Source organism: Paecilomyces variotii, assembly GCF_004022145.1.
Source record: "Paecilomyces variotii strain CBS 101075 chromosome Unknown C8Q69scaffold_8, whole genome shotgun sequence".
Lineage (NCBI taxonomy): Eukaryota > Fungi > Ascomycota > Eurotiomycetes > Eurotiales > Thermoascaceae > Paecilomyces > Paecilomyces variotii.
The window spans coordinates 1,476,796-1,498,637 of NW_021167147.1; the positions used below are offsets into that span (position 1 = coordinate 1,476,796).

Genomic DNA, 21,842 nt, shown 5'->3' on the forward strand with positions numbered 1-21,842 from the left:
ACATGCCGTCTGCGCAGTCGCGATGGACCAACCCTTGCCCGAAGGGAACCCCGTCTCAGTATCCAGGTCTGGTCCGTCGAGTCCAGATGCAGGCGCAGACACAAATGCACATCAGAATGGAACGATAGCGGCACCCACACGTGGTTCGGGACCAGCCTCCGATGCGGACGTCGATGTTGATAGCGACTCTGCGCACCACGATATCATGCAGCTCGACGAAGACAATGAGGTTTCAAAATCTACCGAACCTGCAAATGCTGAGGCTCAACAAGAGACCAGACCTGAACAAGAATCGCAGAACGGCGCATCTCTGCAAGACGATCGCCGTGAGTCGCAGACTCAGGTCGAGATAGCCGCTCGAAACGGGCCGGCGAATTATAGCCTCTTCGACAACCCGCCAAACATCGCACGGATAAGACAAGTGTTATTTGAATGCAAAGACCCGATCGAAATCAGTTTCGAGGAGTTTGAGACGTACTGGCCGTTTATCGATAATGTCTGGGTCAAGCAGAGATCGAACTCAAGCAAAGAGGGACACTGTACGACGGACTATTATATGTGTCGCCTGCGCCGTCCAACATGCCGCACGTCTCAGGCTCGACCTTTACAGGAGGGTAAGCGGTCCAGGAAGAAAACTATACGGGAAGGTGGAGTCTGCAATTTTCAAATCAAGGTCGTTCGGTTCGAAGGGGCATATTCGACAGTGACCATTGCGAGAACACCTGGGAGCAGTCGAGTCCATTCTCACGATCTTGATTACATCGATAAGGTGAAACGGAATTCAGGGCTCATGGAGTTTGCGCGAAGGGAGGCTGTCAAGGGCTATCTGCCGTCGTCGATTTTTACCAAATTCCAAGAAGAGCCACAGAAGCTCCTTGAAGTTGGAGGTAAATTCTTGACCGTCACTGACGTGCGCAATGTTTCTTCCAAGTGGCGGATCCAGAATCCAGAGATCAAACTGGTACCCCATCACGGCTATGAATACCAGCAGGGACATGGTATCGTAAGAGTAAATGGGACCAGCAATCAAGATGAGACACTACATCAAGAAATAGTCGAGCAGAACCGGAAACCGCCGCTGCCTCCAGATACTCTACCTGCCCCCCAGTTTCCTCTAGACTTCCTAGAGCCCTACTTGCCAAATCACGATGAGAGGCGTCGACTCCCTCATGTCACTCTATCATATGCATCATCCATGGATTCGAAGGTTTCGCTCATGCCGGGGATGCAGACCGTGTTATCGGGGCCGGAAGCAAAGCTCTTGACACATTATCTTCGGTCTCGTCATGACGCCATTTTGGTCGGCGTCGGGACCGTGCTTGCCGATAATCCTGGATTGAACTGCCGGCTCGAGGGTGCAGGTGGTTTCGGTGGTCTTGGAAGAATGTGGCAGCCCCGGCCAGTCGTCGTTGACCCTACTGGCAGATGGGATGTCCATCCTGAGTGCAGGATGCTCCGAACAGCGGTGGAAGGCAAGGGGAAAGCGCCCTGGATAGTTGTCTCTCCCGGGGCCCAGATTCACCCGCAGAAACTGATGATGCTTAAGGGATACGGTGGAGACTACCTACGGATCGTGGAATATAATCAGGGCTGGCGACTACGTTGGGAGGCTGTTCTACGTGCGCTGGCTGCAGAAGGAATACAGAGTGTCATGATTGAAGGAGGTGGAACCGTCTTGAGCGAGCTCCTAAACCCCGAATATTCTGATTTCATAGACTCGATTATCGTTACTGTTGCACCGACCTATCTTGGGAGGGGTGGAGTGAACGTGAGTCCGGACTCCAAACAGGACGACGATGGAAAACCAAAAGCTGCATTGAGTCCAAGAGATGTTACCTGGACCCCGATGGGGCAGAATGTCATCATGTGTGGGAAAATCAGAGTCCCTCCTCCGTCTGATGCGCCTATTTCGTCTGGTATAGAACGTGTTTCTCGCGAAGGGTCCTGAGCAGAATTGCGGCATTTTCATCTAGAACATCGCGATGATATTCGGAGGACTAGTGTTGCAGGTCAGAAAGCGAGACGCATCATTATGACTATGCAGAAGTGAACAGACCTTGCGACGCCTCCTGGCACGTTACACGGCTCGCTGGCTACGAAAAAAGTCCACCGTTTTTCCTTCTCACAGTGCTGGGCTAATTCGTCCAGATCGAAAAGCTCCCCAATCGGCATTCCCCATCCTGCCAAGAGAACCTCGTGCAGACACAGATCGCTTGGGGGTGCTGTTTCCATTCTGTGAGCGGCCGTGACTAAGTACAGCAGATTCGAGAGTGCGACTTACGATATGCCTCGAAAGAAGGGTGGTCTCCAGCGACTGCAGAGAAGTTGCTCCAGATCCATTCGAGAGTTTCTTTGCTCTGCTCCACGCCAATAAGTGCATGTGGTATATTCTTTGCCAAGCTGGTCAGCTCCTCATCTGAGAGTGCTCTGAACGCTTCCATATATCCTGCATAACGGTCAGCGATATTCAGTTGAGCATTTGATAAAAAAAAAAATGGTTCCCACCAACGCGAATAATGAGTATATCTCCGAATTTTATGTCGGTTTGCTGGAACTCAGCTACTGCCTTGAGATGTTCTACCGGGATCGGATGCCTCTTGAAGATCTCAGCCGGGATATTGTGTGCTAGCCGCCAGCGGTGGTGGTCGAGGAGGACACCGCGCCCGACGATGCCATTTTTGGTCCATGCTAGAATGGAACCTCAGCGCGCTGTCCCTCGAGTGTCTACGTTATTTAAGGATATGCAGGAACGACGTACCGTGAATCCCGTTGACATTAGTCTTGTTCGGGCCGTGGATGTCGTCCATTGTGACACCATTATAGAATTTCTGCTCTTTCTGGTACGCAAAGTGACGCAGACCGTCCCCTATGATCATGATACTTTCGTCAGAAGAGTCTCGCCTGGAGGCCACTCAGTCCCCATGAGAGAAGGGGGCAGAGGCAAGGACATGGTGATGCGTACACTGGCTGCTACTCTGAGTGTTGAACGTCCACACGTCGTCATTGACGATCCGAGGTGTCTTTGCAATGATCTCTTTGTGGAAGATGTGGCGGCCAAAGAAAGGGATCTTGTCTTGGGCATCGAGTGGCCAGTTGAGTGAGATTCTAAGAAATCCATCAGCATATTTCAGACCTCAATATCAAACTAAGTTACGAAACAGAGAAATAAAAAGCAAGGATACCCTGCAGTAGTTACGAATTGAAACTTATTGTCTGCTATTCAGAAGATCAAAAGCCAGTCAGACAGAGCAAAGATCACCATGTAGTACGAAGCCAGATTTAGAAACACGAGTATCATAGCATAGTTACCTTTTGCCCGACCGAATCTCCTTCGCGGCAGCGAGGACCAAATCATCGGTCTGTCTATTGAGAGTTCCCAGTTCATCCTTCTCCCCGTACAGTCCCCACGCTGAATACGGCGGATCGCCCTCTCTCAAGGGTAATTCTGAGAATCTGGGAATGTTCATGTTGTTTCGAGACATTATATGTAACAATCACTTAGACAGAATACTTTAGGTAACTAACTAGGTAGTTATCCTATATATCTTTAGTGATAAAATATCCGAATAAGACTACTCCTGACTCCCTGAGACTTGGTTCTTTATATCATCCCACTTATGAAATTTGCGGGGGAAGTTCGCTCAGAAGTCCGCTTCACTGGTTAAATAGGTAGGTAGTATTACCTCGGGGTGGTCGGACATCGCTTGATTGCCGATCGAGGTTTGTTATCTTGATCGGAGAAGATTTAACTTATTACTTAATGTCGTGCCCGGTTGTTATGTATATAACTTTAATTTGGAGATGATGATAATGCGGGGATTTAGAGATGGTTTTTTCTTTTTTTTCCCTGGTGAAGGGGGCGAGTAGAGTAGAATGTCATTAGGTAGTTAACCTGTAGTCCTCTACAGACACAGGCTCCGGGGTGGATGGATACGTTGCTGTACATGATAGTTGACTAAATCAATCAATTAACTCCCCCTTCTATTCAAAGAACACATGGTCTATTCGCCTCGCATTAGTTCTGGGGACTTCTAAGAATACCAGTCCAACACACTGGCGATGGGGGTTTGTCGATGTTATCTATTGGTGAAAATCAACCGTTGAAACTCCAGATAGTAGGGGACAAGGAAGGTATACTCTAAACTCTGGGGTCCATAATAAATAACGTGATATTCTATTGTTCTCATACTCGAAACATACAAGATAAAATTCGTAGGATAATGCGAGCGAACAGTTCTCTGTTAAATAAACATAAACACCAGTTGAGGCGGTTATAGGTTTCCTCGAGATCCATATGAAGCGAATATGATATAATAATGCCCCTCTTCGCTACTCTGGCTAACTAAACTTCAAAGGCTCCGAACAAGCAGATTCATCACCGAAGGGGCGATTTTTGTTTAACGAGTAAGATTAGTATAATAATATGTTACCTATGATAGACTCGGAATGACGCGATGGCCCCCTTAACCGGACCAGCAGTGGGATCTGTGGGTGTCAAATGTATGGAAATGAATATATGTGAATAGTATTCTTAATATCTACCTACTTTCCTATTGTTTGTCAATAGTCAATAACTACCTAACTATTAACCACTCACTAGGTGGTTCTCTATTTATCGAGTCTTATTGTGTCATCGCCCGAGTGCGCCGGAATGCTGACGATCCGACCAAGCTGTGTTAGCGTGTTTTGCCCATAACAACGGGGACCTTTTTTTGTGTGCTGCGCTCGCCCCCGAAAACTACTCGACTTGCTCTCTCCAAGAACAAGACAGAAAAGACCGTGTAGGATCATACCTTGTATTCCTTCTTCTTCTTCGTCTACTACTACTTATCTTACTATCCATTGCTGTCCTTCGTCTTACAGGGTTCTCCTTTAATCATGCCTCCGAAGAAGGCCGCAACGGCTTCTGCCACTGCTAAAGCTTCTACTTCGAAACGGGCTGCCGCGACGAAAGCTGCTGCCACTACTACTACCAGCAAGCGTACCACAACGGTAACTAAGACATCGCGCAGTACTACTACTTCGAAGGCTGCGAAGGCTGCGAAGGCTGCCGCGCCCGCGAAGACTACTACTCAGCGGAAGACCGCGCCGGTTGCTGCGCGCAAGTCTGCGAAGTCTGAACCCTCTACTGCCGCGCCTGCTACGAAGAAGCGCAAAGCTGAAGCCGAGGAGGAAGCGCCTCCAAGAGAGCAGAAGAAGCCCCGTGTTGCTGCGCCTCCTCCTGCTCGGAAGCCGAAGCCCAAGGTTGTGATTAACCAGCCGCCTACGACGCGCCTGAATGTCTACGTCTGTGGCGAAGGTAGCTCTGGTGAGCTGGGTCTCGGGACGGCCAAGAATGCCGTCGATGTCAAGCGCCCGCGTCTGAATGCGAACCTGTCTGCGGAGACAGTTGGTGTCGTGCAGGTGGCCGTGGGTGGCATGCATTGTGTTGCTCTAACTCACGACAACAAGATCCTCACCTGGGGCGTCAACGACCAGGGCGCCCTTGGCCGGGACACCACCTGGGAAGGAGGCTACAAAGACATCGATGACAACAAGAGTGACTCGGATTCGGACGATGACAGTGACAGTGGTCTCAACCCGCATGAGTCCACGCCTACCGCTATCCCTTCTGAAGCTTTCCCTGAGGGAACCGTGTTTGCCGAAGTCGCTGCGGGTGACAGTTCCAGTTTTGCTCTCACTGATGATGGCCTTGTTTATGGATGGGGAACATTCCGGGTATGGCCTTTCTTCCCCCTTCTCCTCGAATCCCGTGGTATTCCTGCGATTGGAAACTAATCTGTCCCTAGAGCAACGATGGTATTCTCGGGTTTGACCCTGAACATCGTGTACAGACGAGCCCCATCTTGATCCCCTCTCTCAAGAAGATCAGACATCTCGCTTGTGGTGACAATCATGTGCTTGCACTCGGCGAGAAAGGCACCGTTTATTCTTGGGGCTCTGGTCAGCAGAACCAACTGGGTCGCCGCATTGTGGAGCGTAACAAGCTGAACGGACTCCAGCCGCGTCAGTTTGGTCTTCCCAAGAACATCGTCCAGATCGGCTGTGGTGCTTTCCACTCGTTTGCCATTCATGAGTCTGGCAAGGTGTACGCGTGGGGCCTCAACAGCTTCGGTGAGACTGGTATCCAAGAGGGTGCTGGCGAGGATGAGGCTGCTATCCTCCACCCGGAAGTTGTGGAATCTCTCTCCGGAAAGCAGATTACCCAGCTGGTTGGTGGTGCCCATCACTCCCTTGCGGTCACGAGCAACGGTGACTGCCTCGTCTGGGGCCGTGTTGATGGATACCAAACTGGCCTCAAGATTGACAGTCTCCCTGAGTCTGCCGTCATCAAGGATGAGCGTGGCCGTCCTCGTATCCTGATCGAACCCACAGCCGTCCCCGGAATCAAGGCAAGCGTCGTGGCCGCAGGCTCCGACCACTCCCTTGCCATTGACACCGAGGGTCGTGCCTGGTCTTGGGGATTCTCAGCAACCTATCAGACCGGACAAGGCACTCAAGATGACATTGAGGTAGCCACCATCATTGACAACACCGCCGTCCGTGGAAAGAAGCTCAACTGGGCTGGTGGCGGTGGTCAGTTCTCCGTCCTCACTGAGCCGGTCAACTGAATGTCGCGGCTTCTCAAATTCTAAGGCGCGGTTAGGGTCCAATGACATATAAGGGTGTCCGGTGCCATTCGGGTTGTGGATAGCTGTGTAGAATAGGTGTTCTTATTTGCGCTTTGTTCTGGGCTTTGTCATTATCGCAGCGTTGCATAACTTATCGTGGTTTTCTGTTTCTCAGAAAAGTTATCCTTGCTTAGTATAATAATCATATCTTATCTTTCTTTGCAAGAAATGATGTCTGGCGCTTATTCAATTCGTAGATATAGTGTTTCTTAGGAATGCTCTGTTAATTCTTCGATGATAGGGCAGCTTTCGCGAGATCGTGGAGGGTTTATGGAAGTATCTATGGTGAATATAAGATCAGACGGGATAGAAGCAATAAGGAATGCTATTCATTATTATGTTTCCATCCAGAGAGGTAGAGCTCATGATAACTGGTCGTAATATCGAGTGGGTCGTCTAGCCATTTTGGCAGGGGAAAGAAGGTCAAAGTCAAGGTATAGTACAGGAAGGCATGGTAACTACCATGGGATGTTTGCATCCGCCATGGCTTCGAGGTCATCTTCAAAATCCTCTTCGGGGGCCCTTTCTTCAATCGGGTCTGGCGCCGCAGGCTCATGACGAGGGTGATGTGATTCATCGTCCCTCGTCTCCTGTTCGGCGAGGAGGGCATCCAGCTCATCTTCCTCAGGCATATCTTCACCACCCGCGTTCTTTCTTGTGTCATTTCCTGCATCTTCATCATCTGACATGAAGAGCTTCCCGTCATCTCCAGCATTGGTCCGTCTCCTTTCTGTTGTGACCCTCTCTAATGATGCCGCGCCATTGGTTTCCATAGTCTGCGCGAGATCGGTGACTCCAGAAGAGTTTTGTTCCGCTGTCGGGGCAGCAACATCACGCGAATCAGATGACGTTCCTTCAACGCGCGTTACGGAATACGACTTGTCCTGGTTGGAGCTGTCATCTTCGCGACGGTAATCGGGCCTTCCCTCGTCGATCCATTGTCGTCGCATTACCTGTATGCGTTTCGAATGCCCGAGTTTCTCGATCATGGACAGACCATCCGCGAACTTTGCACGAGGGAAGAGATCATCGAGCCATAGCTGATAAAAATTCAAGAGACGCGCTGCATCTGAGAACTAGAGCGAAAAAGTCATCAGACTGTCTCACGTAGAATGGAAGAAACGAAGTTCTAACCTCGTGCCCTTTGCCCTTGAATCTCAACTTCTTCGCCGTGCTTCGTAGTCGTGGGATACCTTTCTGAGAAAGTAGGCTTTGGCACCATTAGCAATCACGCCTGCGGTGAGTCCTATCGAATGACTATCCACCAGAACTCACAGAGACTCGTCGAGTTTCGCAATCGGCTGCCGTTTTCTCGTAACGACTACTTCTTCGTCGAGTCCTAAGCCAGGTGCTTGGGCTGGGGCCGCCTGATTGGAAGATGCCGCGTCAGGCGCAGAATTCCTTTGCGAGATCTCTCCAAGGACTTCGTCGAGACCGACATCGTAGTCGAAAAGGTCATTATGCGGACGGACGTCTCCGTCGCTGATGTCGCTCATATCGCTCAGATGGTGTGTTGATGATTGGAATAAAAGACAATTACAGTCGTCATGGACTGTATTCTCTGATGTATATGTTAGTTGTAGCGCGTTTCTAATACTGTAGGGAGCATGAAGACAGCAATCGTATCTAATTACATAGGTACTGATATTGGACAGGACGCGCTTCGGATGGACGTGACGCGATCTTACCGAAATAGGAAAGTACTACAGAACTCCAGCTTCGTCAGGTCGATATTTTTTGGTGTCAGTTTGATTCTCGTGGCATATCTCTAAAATATAAGAGAGACGGGTTATATGATTTCTCTTGTAAATGAATAAAACTATTGATACCAGAAAGATAATCTGTTGGTCTTTCTTTCTTTCTCTTCACTAAAGCGAGGGACCATTCATTTCATTCCGTAGCGATTATGTAAGCTGGAATTCTCGACCAAGGTATACTTATGAATTGCATGATAACAAGACAGAGAAGCAGAAATATTGACTGGAATCTCGGAATCTAGCAATTTTTCACGAATCTCATTGCAGAATCCGGGGATGGTTGCTTTGCCAGAGGATGTCTAATCATTGACGGCTCAATGGTTGTTCGGCCGGCGGATTCGGAAATACTTGCTAGAGGGACATCTGGCACTAGTATGAATCGGGTTAGATATATCATGCCTCGCGGCTTGGCTTAGACCTCCCAGGTCTTCGTCCAGCTTGATCGCGGTGGGCACTGTACGGAGTTGCCAGCGCTAAACTACCAAACAGTCGACTTATCTGCGCAATACAGGGCCTCAATTGCTCTCCAGGATGGCCATTGAACACGATAAGGTGCTTGTCCCGCCGAAGCGGGCCCGCACTGACTATCCGGTATGATTATTTCCAACCTTCTCCCACCTTGAACCACTTTTGCTAACCGTGCTCAAAGCTGATTGATGCCGACCCGTATGCCATCTCCCATACAGATGACGATGCAGAACCATATTGACGATAACGCAGGCACTTGAGACGAGTATTCGGATACGCCAGGCCCTCTGACTATGCCGTGGCCGGAGGTGCGGCTGCCCTTTCGCCTCTCGCTTTCTGGGTTATGGAAAGAGTCAGCCCTTCCCATGTCGGCAAGGGTGGTTTCCCTCCTCTGATGCGCCTGGCAACGGCCATTGGTGTCGTTGGCGGCTTGCACATCTTTTACCAGCGATCCTGCAGTACGTCAATGGCCAACAAGCATCCCTTGGCAGCTGTTCCGTGGATCAGCAACTAATGCATGCACAGATCGCTTCTACGGCTTCACTGAGAACTCTCGCGAGGTGGAAATGGATATGAGAGAAATGGTTGATAAAGTTAAGAAGGGAGAGCCTCTCTATGGCACATCCCAGCTCTCGCCTTATCTCCAGGGCGTTGCTGCCAGAAACTCTCGGTATTCGGAGCTGTTTTCCCACGTTATTCCGTGGTTCAACATTGTCAACCACGATCAGGCAAGTTACCCTGGACACGATTAATGTAACATCGATAAATAGCTAATTCATCTATCTTATACAGCACGGTGTTGACACGGCCAAGTACTACCAGCAAGCTGAGCGGGAACTGGAGAACGAGCGATTGGCCAAGGCGGGCTCTTCATGAGAGCATTAAAAAAAATGCCCAAAGTCATTATTAGCCGAGGAATGCCCATGATCTGGCGTGGGTTCTGTGTACATAATTCCGGTGCATTATGGTCGAATGTTCAGTGCCTTTTCCCCCTATCCTTGTTAACATTGTCGGTCTTTAATCGCCGATGGTCTGGACCGGGATCTTGGCCACCGGAATATCACGAGCGCCTGTTCCCTCCAAAGCCAAGCGGCGTCCTGATCGAGTAGATCTGACACGGGCATGCAGATTGTGCATTGTGGCCATCTGGACAATCTCAACTATCGTCGTCGAAGCTCGTGTTGAGCTCCCGGTTCCTCTTTGGTCGGGGATTAGGTGCTTTTTTTTTAACTGTCGTCAGTCCATGCCGGATATTATCATAGGGAATCATCACGTACCATTCTCATTTTCCTGTATGTAAAACCGCCGGAGTAGCATGATGGCTTCCTTGTGAAAGAGACCGCCGTATACGGGATAGGGCTGATCTATTCCGGGGCTGTCCAAATTGATGCATGCGTTAGTACCAGCCTGAGCGAGCTAGTCGTGGAGAAGTAGGACGAACTCTGAATGCAACGATAATACGCTCCCAGTGCCTCCGAAGCGCTCGTTTCCACAGCCAAAGTATACTGCTCTTATCTGATACTGCCTTAGAGCAGAGGCACACATGATGCAAGGTTCAACTGTCACGTAAAGGTCTGTCTCTCGGAGAATTACACGCGGATATTTTTGTAGTGCCTCTTCGATCGCTAGGAACTCAGCGTGTCGTGTGCCCTGCCAGATACAGTTCAGCTCGTACTTGAAGGTATTGATTGCATAGTAGCTTCACTCGGGTCCAAAGAGACATACATTCATCGACTTATTAGTATCGTTCATTCCGCGAGCAATCACCTCTCCTTTGTATACCAATACGCATCCCACAGGCGTCTCACCGGTCTCAAGGGCTTTCTCTCCCTAATGAGGGTCAGCGCCTCTTCCCTCTTGGAATAATATGAGGTTTCAATACCATAACCAGAGCCTGTTTCATGAAATACTCATGCTGCGTCTCATTGTGTTCTTGTGACTGGTTGCTCTCCGCAACACCAGCACTCGAATTCATGGCTGATAGATACTACGATGTATGAAATAGATATCCTCAGTGGCGCCGTCGCTCCGCTAGTCACCGAAGATATGCCTAACTTCAAACCAGTTATCGATGAGCGGTGGTGGGGGAAATTCGATCTATCGGGCTATATTGTATTCCCGGCGAAGAATTTTCATCTTTAGTCAGATCAGTCAGATAATTTAGACCTCTTATCCGGAAAGTAATATATTCTGCCCGAACCTGAAGAAACTGCAGGTGGATAAAGGCCCATGAGTCGTAAATTCCTCTTGATTTCTTAGGAAGCTTCAGTGGTTTTCTCTTCAATTTTACCGTACAGTACAATACCAAGCTTCCGTAGGTATTTAATAGTACGCAAGGTACGGTTGAACGCGCCGCGTCCAGACTCCACTTCCATTTTAAACTTCTTCATTAAACCCCTACTACATGTATTCGATGTGTGACTGACTGTGGTTGCCATGGCCGCTCAAGATGTAGCTGGCTCTCGATATACAGTGCGAGAAAACGGCAACGTTGCATCGATGGAGCTGGCTACCGGTGTTCTAGCTGCTCAGCTTGCACCGCATCTATCACAAGCTAGTCAACAGCATCAATTTAACCGCGAAACATTTTCGCAGCTTCGCAAAGAGCTTTTAGAGGGTCGATGCAGCCAGCTGAATTTAGAAGATAGCGTGACTGATGTCAACAATTTGGTCTGCATCGTCGTAAAAGCTGGTCTTGAAATCGGACATAGAAACGGTCACCTGTCTATTGCTAGCGATGTCGACGGGCAGATCTTGGACTGTTTGGATATCATCCAAGCAGCTGTTGAGAAGGTGCCTCAAGTTCTTCTAGAATTCTCCAACAATGAGATTCTGGGAAAGGACATAAGTGCGCCCTTGTATTTCTGGCTCGTCATTCGGTTAATCGATCTCTTATGCAACTGCAACCAGAGTCTGCTAGGAAGGATACGTAGCCTTCTCTCATGCATAGTATGTTCGCAATACAGGCTTTCGCCTTCGAAGACCTTCAGTTTCTCTATTTCAGGTCTACTGCGAACTTTCATAAGAGGTATGCCAACCGTTTTGAAGCCTAGGGAAGCAACTAATACGCTGCAGATGTAACGAGGTCAGTCGAGGCTTTCGACTTTTCGACATCTCGAAACTCCTCATGTACAATCTCTTTTCCTAGATCGCGACGATCGTTCGCAGCGGAACTAGAAAGACTGGATCTCACCCCTGAGCTTGCGAATATGAACATGATACTTGGGCCTTTTCCGAGAGTAATCGTTTCTGTCTTAGAGCTGAGTTCCGCATTGCTACCGGTGGATGTCATCTCGACTTCAAATGGTCTAAGTTCAGTCATCCGCCATGACTTTGCTTGGATTCTTGATGTATATGTGCAGCTATGGCACGGCGTTGTCGCATGGGAGCCAAGTACAGAAAAAAGAGCCCAACTTCATCTCCACTTCTTGGAGCATCTCGGGATCTGCTGTGACGCCTCCGCTTTGTTGTCTGAGGAATTTTCGCTTGAGATAAAAGCTATATGCATTCGACTTCGATGTATCGCTGATATATTATCCTCCAGCGCTGCGTGCCAGGATTCGAATGTTCAGCTAGCTTGTCGCCAGGCTGTTGAAAGCACTGCAAAGGTCGCGAGGCGTTCGGCGGTTGTCGCAACATACATGGGAGACATCCTCCTCCCAGTCCTAGGAGAGATAGGCTATAGTGACACGCCTCTGCAGAGCGTGAAGTTATCTCTCAAGGTACGTGAACTGACCGCGTTGGAACATGAGATGCTTATGGAATACTAGGAGCTGGTTTTGAGCATTCTGAGCGAGGCCCTACACAATGCTCCCAACTATTCTAAATACCCAAAGTATGGTTATGGTTGTCAGAAGCGAGCCTTAGACCTCCCAGGAGGTCGGCAGACGGAGGACGGTCTGCTAGAAGGTGGGAAGACGCCTCAAGGTAGTCCGGCGCGGAAGCGTATCCGCCTGTCCAAGGAGCAACCGGAACCTCCCCCGCCAGATGCATTACAGACGCTTCTGTGCAGAGTATACAACCTTCTAGGTTGCGAAGCTCCAGGGAGCCTCGAAGATCTCCCTTCCGTCGCTCAGTGAGTTACTTTTGCAGACCTCAACCCCCTGGAAATGTTGCTAACTATGATTATCCAAGGGAAAAATTTCCTCCCTTATCTGATGAGAATAAATGTGCTCTTGTAACAAACTTGGGAATGATAGCATGTGCAGGTGCCACTGGTCTGTCAGGAACTCATGACGGGCCAGACTCGGAGTTGGCGCCATGTTGTATATGTGACATGAATACTCCTGAGGAGCAGGCTCTTGTCCCTTGGCGCAGCCCCGGTTTCAGCGCAGTAAGGTCAACGTTGACGAATATTTTGTCTAACCTCGGCCGTACTCCATCTCCTAGAATCGCGTCAATGCTGGCATTGCGAAGGATTCTCGTCCATGACCCTGATAGCAATCAGCTAGATCTAACCTCATCAATGTTTGGTGAATTGTGCCTTCATTCGCTACGGAGCTCTGTTAGGGAGATTCGATTAGCTGCCGGGTATTCACGTTCTGTCTTCTTTTTATAGGAATTGCACTGACTCCTCCACAGATACACTATTACGGCGTTTTTACGCCCATGTCTAGACCCAGAAGTTCGCCGGTCAAACTTTGTGGTCGTCCTAGAATGCGTTAAGACACTTGCTGAGAAGCGAGAGATACCAGTCCAAGAAACATGCATTCTTTCTTTATGCAGATTTGCCGAGTAAGGCTACCATCCGTTTTAGTCAAGATCACGGCTCATTCCTTTCTAGGATATCCGGCGACGAAGAATTGAATCTAATTCTTCTGCGACTTCTTGAGTATCTGGGACATACGAATCCATATATCTGTGGGGTGGCCTATGTGGAAGTAAGTAGTGGCTTGTACCTAGGAATCACTTTTGGGTTGCTTCCTTGCATACTGTGACCTCCTGTTTCTATATCAATTCCCCGTGAGGAGTCTCCACTGACAGGAGCTAGCTTTTGAAACTTTCGCAGCGGCTGTCAATAACACCCGCGGGTCTCTTTCGACCGTTCTGGAGGACCCTCTCAGTTACAGTTGTCAAGAACCTACAAACCAGGCCACACATGGCAGAACAATTGTGCGACCTCCTCGGAATGAATGTCGATGACTTCCTTCGACTGACGGAGGTCCACATTTTGCCTTATCTGGTATTAATGCGGAAACGAGATATTATCTCGCGAATCGGTGCCAGCTACAAGAAAACAAAGTCTCCTTTTGAGTTATGCTCAGAGAACAATAATCTAGCGTCTATTCTTGCCTTCTTACTGAGCCAGCCTTCCTCGGACCCCGAAGGGATGATTATCTCCCTGTTCCAGGACGTGGATGTCCAATTCAAAGGCTGTACTCTTGCAACGTTCCTTAGAACCGAGCCGATTCTTATCGCATGTGAGCTTCTGAAAAGCCTGGGTGACGCGGGTGATGGGAAAGGAGACAAGGTAGAACGTCCTGTCAACTGATTTGTTCATTTTACTAAATATGTGGACAGTTCCATCGAGCTCTTCAACTTCTAGCTACTTATGTTCCCCGCAAATCGACGTCGGGACATGCACCATCTAAGAAGCAGGATCTTCTGGGAAGCTTTATCGAAGAGCATGTTCTTGGTATCATCACTCAGTTCGCTCACACTATCAACGACTTCCAGATAAGGCAGCCAACAATGGAGAAGAAGCGCAACATTGTCGCTATCGGAGAAATGGTCAAGATAGCGAAAGGCCACATCAACAGTGCATTGCCTCAGGTTAGTGAACATATACTTTTTCTTGGACGCATATATTTTCCTCTGTCTGATTGGAAACTGATTGTTCCAGATCTGTGCTTGTCTTAGATCAGCATTGGAGATCAAAGTGCTCTGCGACCATGCCTTTTCCGCTTGGAGCGTGCTCATAATGTCCCTTGATGAGGATGAACTGGAGCCTCTAATTGACCAGACTCTCGCTATAATCATTAAATACTGGGAAGACTTCAACGCGCGCAGCAGACAGCAAGCCCATGATCTCGTTGATTACATTATGAAGCATCATAGTGACCTAGTGCGTGAGATATTCCATACGATGCCATCGTTATCATCCATACCGGTCCTGGGTCGATTTGAGATCGAATTGAATCAACTGAAGGGGCAGATGGATGTCAGGTCTCGTTTCATGGCTTTCAGCAGACGCTGTCAAAACGAGAACGCAGCAGTTGTCGAACAAGCTTTGAAGGAGCTTGTTCCATATCTTACTCAGAATGAGGAATTTCTGCACAGGTCCGTTCTTAACGAACAGCCAGATGCTGTTGTTGCGCAATTGACCCGGTCCCTATTGGACTGCTGCGTGAAGTTCAACGCTAGTTCTGACAACATAACGATCCTGTCCGCTCAGTGTCTCGGCCTGGTCGGTTGTCTCGATCCGAATCGTGTAGAGACTGTGAAAGAGAAGAAAGACATACTCGTGTTGTCGAACTTTGACCGCATGGAGGAGACCTTTGAATTCATCTTGTTTTTCCTCCAACACGTTCTAGTAGAAGCTTTTTTGTCGGCTTCCAATACCAAGGCACAAGGATTCCTTGCCTATGCTATGCAGACCTTGCTCAAGGTCTGCAACTTGCACTCAACCGTCACTCAACGATCCCGCGAAATGCAATCGGATGACAAATACCTCCGGTGGATGGATCTTCCTGAGACTGTTCGAAACACCTTAACTCCGTTTCTGACATCAAAATACACAGTCACCATTGGGGCTGTGAGCACCAGCTGCACTTATCCGTTGTTCTCTTCCAACCTCAGTTATGGCGAGTGGCTTCGCACCTTTGTGCAGGACTTACTGCTCAAAGCCAATGGTGATAATGTAAAGCTGATATTCAGTGTTTGCAGCCGCATTATCAGGGGCCAGAACATATCAATAGCCTCTTTTCTTCTTCCATTTGCAGTACTAAACCTTGCAGTTGGTGGCACCGACCTTCAAAAACAGCAACTCCAGGATGAACTTACGAGAGTACTTTCCCATCCTCTCCCCGAAGAAAATAGCCAGACAAGGGAAAATATAATTCTCTGCAGTGAGGTATGCAGTATCGAACACTCCATATTGTGCCCTTTACAACAAACTAACTGTTATATAGAGCGTTTTCAGCGTCCTCGATTACCTCTCGAGATGGCTTCATGGCAAGAAGAAACAATACACAAGCCTGGCCAGTTATACTTCCCATGGTAGCAAGTCTCATCATCGTGAGAGTTACAGGGATTCTCTACTGGAAATATATTCCGCCCAGATCCAGAGCGTTGAAAATCTTTTGTCACAAATACCGGCAGAGGTCATTTCGAAAAGAGCAGTCGAGTGCAAATCCTTCTCTAGAGCGCTATTTCACTGGGAGCAGTATATCAGGCAACGCAAGGCTCGTTCAGAGAAGCAGGAGCCGACAAAGCTTGGTCCATTGTATCAACGTTTGCAGGATATCTATACGCAGATCGATGAACCCGATGGGATCGAAGGCATATCTGCCCATCTGCATGTCCTTAACATTGACCAGCAAGTTCTAGAGCATAGAAAGTCTGGTAGATGGACTGCAGCTCAAAGTTGGTATGAGCTGCAGCTTGACAAAGAACCGAACAACCACGACGCTCAATTGAACTTACTTACTTGTCTCAAGGATTCTGGACAGCTAGGTACTAACCCATCTATGCTATCAGGTTCTTCTTTATACTGACGGACACAGACGCGCTTCTCAACCAATTTGAGGTATTCGAAAAGTCCGGAGCGTCCCTTGCTAGACTCTTGCCCTTCGCCGTTGAAGCTGCTTGGACAACCAGCAAATGGGACAAACTTGATCACTATCTGCAGATATGCGTGCAGCAGAATGCCGGTAATTTTAGTATCGGGATCGGCTCAGCTCTCAGTGCCCTCCGACAAGGCAAGAAGGCAGCATTTAAGAAAATCATAGAGCAACTACGATACAGCGTTGCTAGATCCCTTACTTCAAATTCCATCGCTTCTCTACAGTCATGCCACGATAGCGCTCTCCAGCTGCACGCCTTGACCGAGATTGAATCCATAGCAAATATTGGTTCTGACGAGGGCGTTGATCGTTCCAACATCCTAGAAGTACTTGATCGTCGTTTGGATGTCCTAGGAGGCTATCTTTCAGACAAGCAGTACCTCCTCGGAGTTAGAAGAGCAACTATGGAACTTTCGTAAGTGTAGACTCAAAAGTGCATGCACTGTACTAACATGTTGAACAGGACTGCTTTCCGGGACTCTGATATTGCCGGTGTTTGGCTAATAGGTGCTCGCCTATCGCGCAAAGGCAATCTTACAGGACAAGCGTATCACTCTGTCCTTAAAGCAGCAGAACTGAAGGACAAGTCAGCTACCATTGAGCACGCTCGACTTCTGTGGAAAGATGGACATCATCGCAAAGCTATCCAGATATTGGAGGGTGCAATAGCAGCTAATGCTTTTGTTTCGGCCAATTTCGCACCAGACGAAAAAGATTCGGTGTCGTTAACTTCGAATAGAGAACAGCATCAGAATATGCTTACTGCGAGGGTACAAATGACCTTTTTACTTTTTGCCCCCTCCACATTGTATGAGTTGCTAATGTGGCTTTAGGCACTTTTGCTGCTAGCAAAATGGACCGACAGAGCTGGACAGACTCAATCCGACGTTATTGTGCAGAGATATCGCGAGGCTATTAAACTCCACACTCGGTCAGTAAATGTCTTCCTCAGCCTAACAGTAGAAGCTAACGCATGCTACAGATGGGAGAAGGCACATTATTATCTTGGGAAACATTATAATAAGATCCTGGAGTCAGAAAAGGCCAAGCCTCTTGGGAAAGAGGCGCAGATATAGTATGATTTACCTTCAGCTCCTTAACGGAGACATCCTACTGACTCTCTTTGAAGCCTTAGCGGGGAAGCTTCTAAACTCGTTATCGATAACTATCTGCGCTCCCTCGCCCATGGAAACAAATACGTGTTTCAAACGCTGCCAAAGGTATTAACACTCTGGCTGGAGCATGCATCTATCGTTGATCAGCCTTTCGACCCCAAACGGGGAGATAACGAGTAAGCTCCCGATGCACATCATCCGCATAAACATTGCTGAAAACAAATCCAGGGAATTCCAAAAGCACAGCATGAGTCAGCGCAAGAAGAGTCTCGATGATATGCACACGCAACTGAAGAAATACTTGAACCGAATGCCGGCTGTATTGGTAATAACCCAGTTTGGCAACTACTTTAGCAAGACACTGACGTTATTAGCTATTTACAATCCTTCCCCAAGTCGTTGCGCGCATCTGTCATTCCAATCCCACCGTATACGATCTGTTGACAAAGATAGTGGTGAAAGCCGTCAATGCCTTCCCACAGCAGGGGCTGTGGACAGTTCTAGCTGTAGTGAAGTCATCTTCCAAGGACCGTGCATCTCGAGGCATTACATGCCTTCAGAAGATAACGGTATGCTATCCAATTTCCTATGGATATGCACTGGACTGACTGGATGAACAGGAAGCGACAAAGAAATTGAAAACCGAATCATCGGTGACTGATATGAAGATGTTGATAAACCAAGGCCAAAAGTTTTCTGACGAGTTGCTCAAATTGTGCACCGCAAGGGTCGAAGAGAAGGCCTCAAAAGTCAGCCTTGCACGAGACCTTGAGTTTAATCCTAAAGTTGCACCCTGCCGTCTGGTGGTTCCATTCCAAGAAATGCTCACACCGAGTCTTCCTGCTAATCACTCTTCGGATTACCTGAAAACATTCAGAGCGTTCCCCCAAGATACTGTCATTATTGAAGGTACGTCTCTGCTAGCGCTATCATTCGAGATTCACTACTAAAATCAGCAGATGTTTCGGATGAAGCACTAGTCCTGAGCTCTATGCAGAAACCTCGAAAGATCAGCATCCTTGGATCTGATGGGAAAGTCTACAGCTTGCTTTGTAAACCAAAAGATGATCTCCGAAAAGATCAAAGACTTATGGAGTTCAACAATATGATCAATAGGTTTCTCAAGAGGGACATCGAGTCGAGCAAGCGACGCATGTGTAAGTTACCCCCTATAAAGAGATGGCTTAGGTTGACCAGGAAAGATATCAAAACATACGCAGTCACGCCTCTAAGCGAAGAATGTGGCCTCATCGAATGGGTTGATAACCTGAGAACTCTGCGAGAGCTTGTTATCAAATTGCTGAAGGAGCGAGGAATCACCCCTAACGTTGGTACTCATGCTCCTACTCCGCATCCAAATGGAAGCTAACATTTCGTTCAGTATACCGAGATTAGACAATATCTTAACAAAGCATGTAGCGATGTCTCAAACCTGCCATTATTCACAACCCATGTCCTATCAAAGTATGAGCAAATCCATTTGCGGTGAAAGGGAAAAGGCTAACGAGAACCTAGATTTCCTCCTGTCTTACATGAGTGGTTCGTTGAGATGTTCCCGGAGACGGGGGCATGGTTCTCCGCTAGGCTAAGATACACTCGGTCTTCTGCCGTAATGTCTATGGTTGGATACGTTTTAGGGTTTGTACTTCTGCTCCAAATGACGGGTGCATATGTCGGCTGACCATCGGTACTCGTAAAGACTTGGCGACCGGCATGGCGAGAATATCTTATTTGAAGAGGGGAGCGGCGGTATTCTCCATGTAGATTTCAACTGCCTCTTCGACAAGGTCAGTAGATGAAGAAACGGCGTATACTCGGTTTCTGACGAAGCGATAGGGCCTAACCTTTGAGAAACCGGAATTGGTTCCATTCCGACTTACGCATAACATGGTCGATGCCTTTGGCGCTTATGGATATAACGGTAAGTCGAGTTGGCAGATTATTCCGCGTTGTACGGTATCTAACATTTCGTCCTAAATCATAGGTCCTTTTCGGAGAACATGTGAGATAGCTCTCGGGCTTTTGCGCCAAAACGAGGACGCTCTCATGACGATTCTGGAAACGTTCTTATATGACCCGACAACCGACTTTATCGGGAAAAAGGTAACATATGAGGACCCTTTATGCCCACGTTTCTTATCCCTCATCGACCTGCTAACTTCAATATTAGAAGAGGAGGACGAACCCAAATATCCCAGAAACACCAGAGGGAGTCTTGGAATCTGTGCGCAACAAGCTCCGAGGCCTGTTGCCTGGAGAGTCTGTCCCGCTTTCCGTTGACGGCCATGTGGATGAATTGATTTTGCAAGCTACTGACAAGAAGAATCTGGCGGCTATGTATATTGGGTGGTGTGCATTTTTCTAGGAGCATCGGATATATTGTTTTAATTGCTCTGTTGGATATGGTCTTTTCAACGAATTTCCTAGTGTAGGCTACATCATGTGTTATATCTGAGCTAGGATGACGATATTTGCATTATTGTTCTCAACACACTAGACATTTATGACGGTCCTTGCAAGCACGCAAGTTGACTCCTAGATACATCTTCGAATAGCACATTGGCACTCACAACATAGTTTACAAAAGAGAAATAAAACGACACTGTATCCATACCACATTCCCAAGGACAAATGATACAGGACGAAGTAGTAGATGCCACCCATAATAAGACCGAGCGCCTAGAACGCCTGCTTGCTGATTTATCTTCTGCCAGCGCCGTATCGACTGCGGCTTCGGTTTCTGCTTGCACTTCTGCTCCTACCGCTGTAGCTACTGTAGCTGCTGTAACTGGGACTACGGCGTCTGCGGCGTCTGGGACTGTCTCTTCGTAACGAGTCTCTCCCGGGTGAAGGAGACCTCGAGGGTGACGACGGCGTGTAAGAGCGGCCGCGCCTAGGGGAACGAGATCGGGACCGTGATAAAGACCGTGGGCGATAGCGATCATGTCTGTCCATTGCACGCGACCCAGCATATCTTCGCCCAGGAGGCGATCTGCGCCGGGGTGGAGGGGAACGGAAACCGCCTGCTCGTCCACCATCCAGAGGGGGTGGCCGTCCAAAGCCAGAGCGTGGGAAGCCGCCTCGACGAGCAGGTGGGGGTGAGCGAGAAAAGGCACGACGAGGAAGGACAATGGAGACGTTGAGAATAGCTCCATCTAGTTGCGCCTCATGCATATGTGAAATAGCAGCTTCGGCATCTGCGACTTCATAGTAGAGGATGTATGCGGTACCTCTGTTGGTCATAACTGTGATACTGCGTCAGCTACTTTGCCAATCGAAGGCTAGAAAGCAAAGCTCGCTTACAAGCTTTATTCATTGGCAACTCCAGGCTTTGTATCTCTCCAAAGGTACCAAATATCTCGTACAGATGTTCCTCCGTGACATTTTTAGTCAACTTCTCCACGATAATCTTGTTCAAGGAAGTCAGTCACAGTCTATAGTAGAAATCTCCCTGAGGAAGACGCGCGATTTTGCAAAAGAGTGAGGGGCATCGTACCTTTGAGCTCCTTCGAGGACTCTCCGGACTGCGGCTCCGCGAGTAGGCCCTGTCTCTATACCGGCCACCGGCCCTGTTCCTGCTGTAACTTCGGGAGCGTCCTCTGTCACGCGATGGTGACCGACTATAATTTCTCCCTCGGTGCCCATTGTGACGTCCAACGCCAGGCGAAGGACTTCTGGTTCCTGCACGCGGGCTCGTCGGCGAGCGAGGAGATACAGAGCGACGGGGAGAGCGAGACCGTGATCTTTCGCGACCGGTAGCTGACATCTCTGGCGAGCGTGACCTAGATCTTTCTGTAGATACAGACCTAGCGCGCATGTTCGATACTCTCGCTAATGGCTGTGGTAGTGGTTGGAGTAGCAGGAGGGAGGGACCCGGCACTGGAATCGAGGAAGCTTGGGATTGCTCAAAAGGTATGAATGCTCTATGAGAACCGCAAAATCGCGAGTGGGACAGCGAGGACAGATCACTGCGATCCTGCTCACGCCCGAAATTCGATTCTCAATGGCCGTGAAATGAAGGGGATGTCGATCAGGTACGGTGGTTTC

At 48.6% G+C, this 21,842-nt stretch overlaps 8 protein-coding genes across 8 annotated transcripts; 4 read left to right on the forward strand and 4 right to left on the reverse strand.

Moving 5' to 3' along the window:
* Nucleotides 1–22: 22 nt before the first annotated feature.
* Nucleotides 23–1,948, forward strand: C8Q69DRAFT_508658 (riboflavin-specific deaminase; the record flags this gene model as incomplete). The annotated part of the gene is made up of 1 exon (XM_028633000.1): nt 23–1,948. The coding sequence occupies one exon, from the start codon at nt 23–25 to the stop codon at nt 1,946–1,948; it is 1,926 nt and encodes a 641-aa protein (XP_028483956.1).
* Nucleotides 1,949–2,010: 62 nt separating this feature from the next.
* C8Q69DRAFT_404448 (hypothetical protein) lies at nt 2,011–3,467 on the reverse strand (the record flags this gene model as incomplete). Its single annotated transcript, XM_028628036.1, has 6 exons — nt 2,011–2,222; nt 2,282–2,446; nt 2,506–2,688; nt 2,759–2,866; nt 2,963–3,105; nt 3,310–3,467. 6 exons carry the CDS (start codon nt 3,465–3,467, stop codon nt 2,011–2,013), a joined length of 969 nt encoding a protein of 322 aa, XP_028483957.1.
* A 1,077-nt stretch (nt 3,468–4,544) lies between these two features.
* On the forward strand, nt 4,545–6,994 carry C8Q69DRAFT_473500 (putative Ran exchange factor Prp20/Pim1). The gene is made up of 2 exons (XM_028631045.1): nt 4,545–5,718; nt 5,790–6,994. The coding sequence occupies exons 1-2, from the start codon at nt 4,879–4,881 to the stop codon at nt 6,609–6,611; spliced, it is 1,662 nt and encodes a 553-aa protein (XP_028483958.1). The 5' UTR covers nt 4,545–4,878; the 3' UTR covers nt 6,612–6,994.
* Nucleotides 6,995–7,129: 135 nt separating this feature from the next.
* On the reverse strand, nt 7,130–8,167 carry C8Q69DRAFT_405197 (chromosome segregation in meiosis protein 3; the record flags this gene model as incomplete). Its single annotated transcript, XM_028628065.1, has 3 exons — nt 7,130–7,747; nt 7,806–7,881; nt 7,947–8,167. 3 exons carry the CDS (start codon nt 8,165–8,167, stop codon nt 7,130–7,132), a joined length of 915 nt encoding a protein of 304 aa, XP_028483959.1.
* Nucleotides 8,168–8,959: 792 nt separating this feature from the next.
* Nucleotides 8,960–9,772, forward strand: C8Q69DRAFT_508662 (putative NADH-ubiquinone oxidoreductase 21 kDa subunit; the record flags this gene model as incomplete). The annotated part of the gene is made up of 5 exons (XM_028633001.1): nt 8,960–9,019; nt 9,078–9,094; nt 9,149–9,354; nt 9,422–9,609; nt 9,689–9,772. The coding sequence occupies 5 exons, from the start codon at nt 8,960–8,962 to the stop codon at nt 9,770–9,772; spliced, it is 555 nt and encodes a 184-aa protein (XP_028483960.1).
* A 280-nt stretch (nt 9,773–10,052) lies between these two features.
* C8Q69DRAFT_508663 (cytidine and deoxycytidylate deaminase zinc-binding domain protein) lies at nt 10,053–10,871 on the reverse strand (the record flags this gene model as incomplete). Its single annotated transcript, XM_028633002.1, has 5 exons — nt 10,053–10,114; nt 10,174–10,271; nt 10,338–10,546; nt 10,622–10,726; nt 10,779–10,871. The coding sequence occupies 5 exons, from the start codon at nt 10,869–10,871 to the stop codon at nt 10,053–10,055; spliced, it is 567 nt and encodes a 188-aa protein (XP_028483961.1).
* Nucleotides 10,872–11,269: 398 nt separating this feature from the next.
* On the forward strand, nt 11,270–20,289 carry C8Q69DRAFT_473513 (putative phosphatidylinositol 3 and 4-kinase). Its single transcript, XM_028631046.1, has 26 exons — nt 11,270–11,924; nt 11,972–12,618; nt 12,667–12,971; nt 13,031–13,426; nt 13,478–13,630; nt 13,680–13,776; nt 13,887–14,366; nt 14,417–14,668; nt 14,739–15,968; nt 16,027–16,570; nt 16,621–17,095; nt 17,144–17,450; nt 17,514–17,611; nt 17,663–17,755; nt 17,810–17,971; nt 18,024–18,120; nt 18,170–18,364; nt 18,416–18,704; nt 18,755–18,952; nt 18,998–19,122; nt 19,177–19,259; nt 19,311–19,433; nt 19,495–19,582; nt 19,632–19,716; nt 19,780–19,898; nt 19,966–20,289. The coding sequence occupies exons 1-26, from the start codon at nt 11,333–11,335 to the stop codon at nt 20,158–20,160; spliced, it is 7,428 nt and encodes a 2,475-aa protein (XP_028483962.1). The 5' UTR covers nt 11,270–11,332; the 3' UTR covers nt 20,161–20,289.
* Nucleotides 20,290–21,829, reverse strand: C8Q69DRAFT_473519 (hypothetical protein). The gene is made up of 3 exons (XM_028631047.1): nt 21,292–21,829; nt 21,099–21,204; nt 20,290–21,040 (listed from the first exon to the last, which is right to left on the reverse strand). The coding sequence occupies exons 1-3, from the start codon at nt 21,610–21,612 to the stop codon at nt 20,496–20,498; spliced, it is 972 nt and encodes a 323-aa protein (XP_028483963.1). The 5' UTR covers nt 21,613–21,829; the 3' UTR covers nt 20,290–20,495.
* Nucleotides 21,830–21,842: the final 13 nt, after the last annotated feature.

Excerpts from the sequence above, each read along its gene's own strand:
- C8Q69DRAFT_473519 (XM_028631047.1), bottom strand. The coding sequence starts at position 21,612 with ATGCGCGCTAGGTCTGTATCTACAGAAAGATCTAGGTCACGCTCGCCA. Across the intron at positions 21,205-21,291 it reads GTCCTCGAAGGAGCTCAAAG|ATTATCGTGGAGAAGTTGAC; the intron begins GTACGATGCCCC and ends TCCTTGAACAAG. Across the intron at positions 21,041-21,098 it reads GTTGCCAATGAATAAAGCTT|TTATGACCAACAGAGGTACC; the intron begins GTAAGCGAGCTT and ends GCAGTATCACAG.
- C8Q69DRAFT_473513 (XM_028631046.1), top strand. The coding sequence starts at position 11,333 with ATGGCCGCTCAAGATGTAGCTGGCTCTCGATATACAGTGCGAGAAAAC. Across the intron at positions 13,427-13,477 it reads GAGATTCGATTAGCTGCCGG|ATACACTATTACGGCGTTTT; the intron begins GTATTCACGTTC and ends ACTCCTCCACAG. Across the intron at positions 17,972-18,023 it reads CCCAAACGGGGAGATAACGA|GGAATTCCAAAAGCACAGCA; the intron begins GTAAGCTCCCGA and ends AAACAAATCCAG.
- C8Q69DRAFT_473500 (XM_028631045.1), top strand. The coding sequence starts at position 4,879 with ATGCCTCCGAAGAAGGCCGCAACGGCTTCTGCCACTGCTAAAGCTTCT. Across the intron at positions 5,719-5,789 it reads ATGGATGGGGAACATTCCGG|AGCAACGATGGTATTCTCGG; the intron begins GTATGGCCTTTC and ends ATCTGTCCCTAG.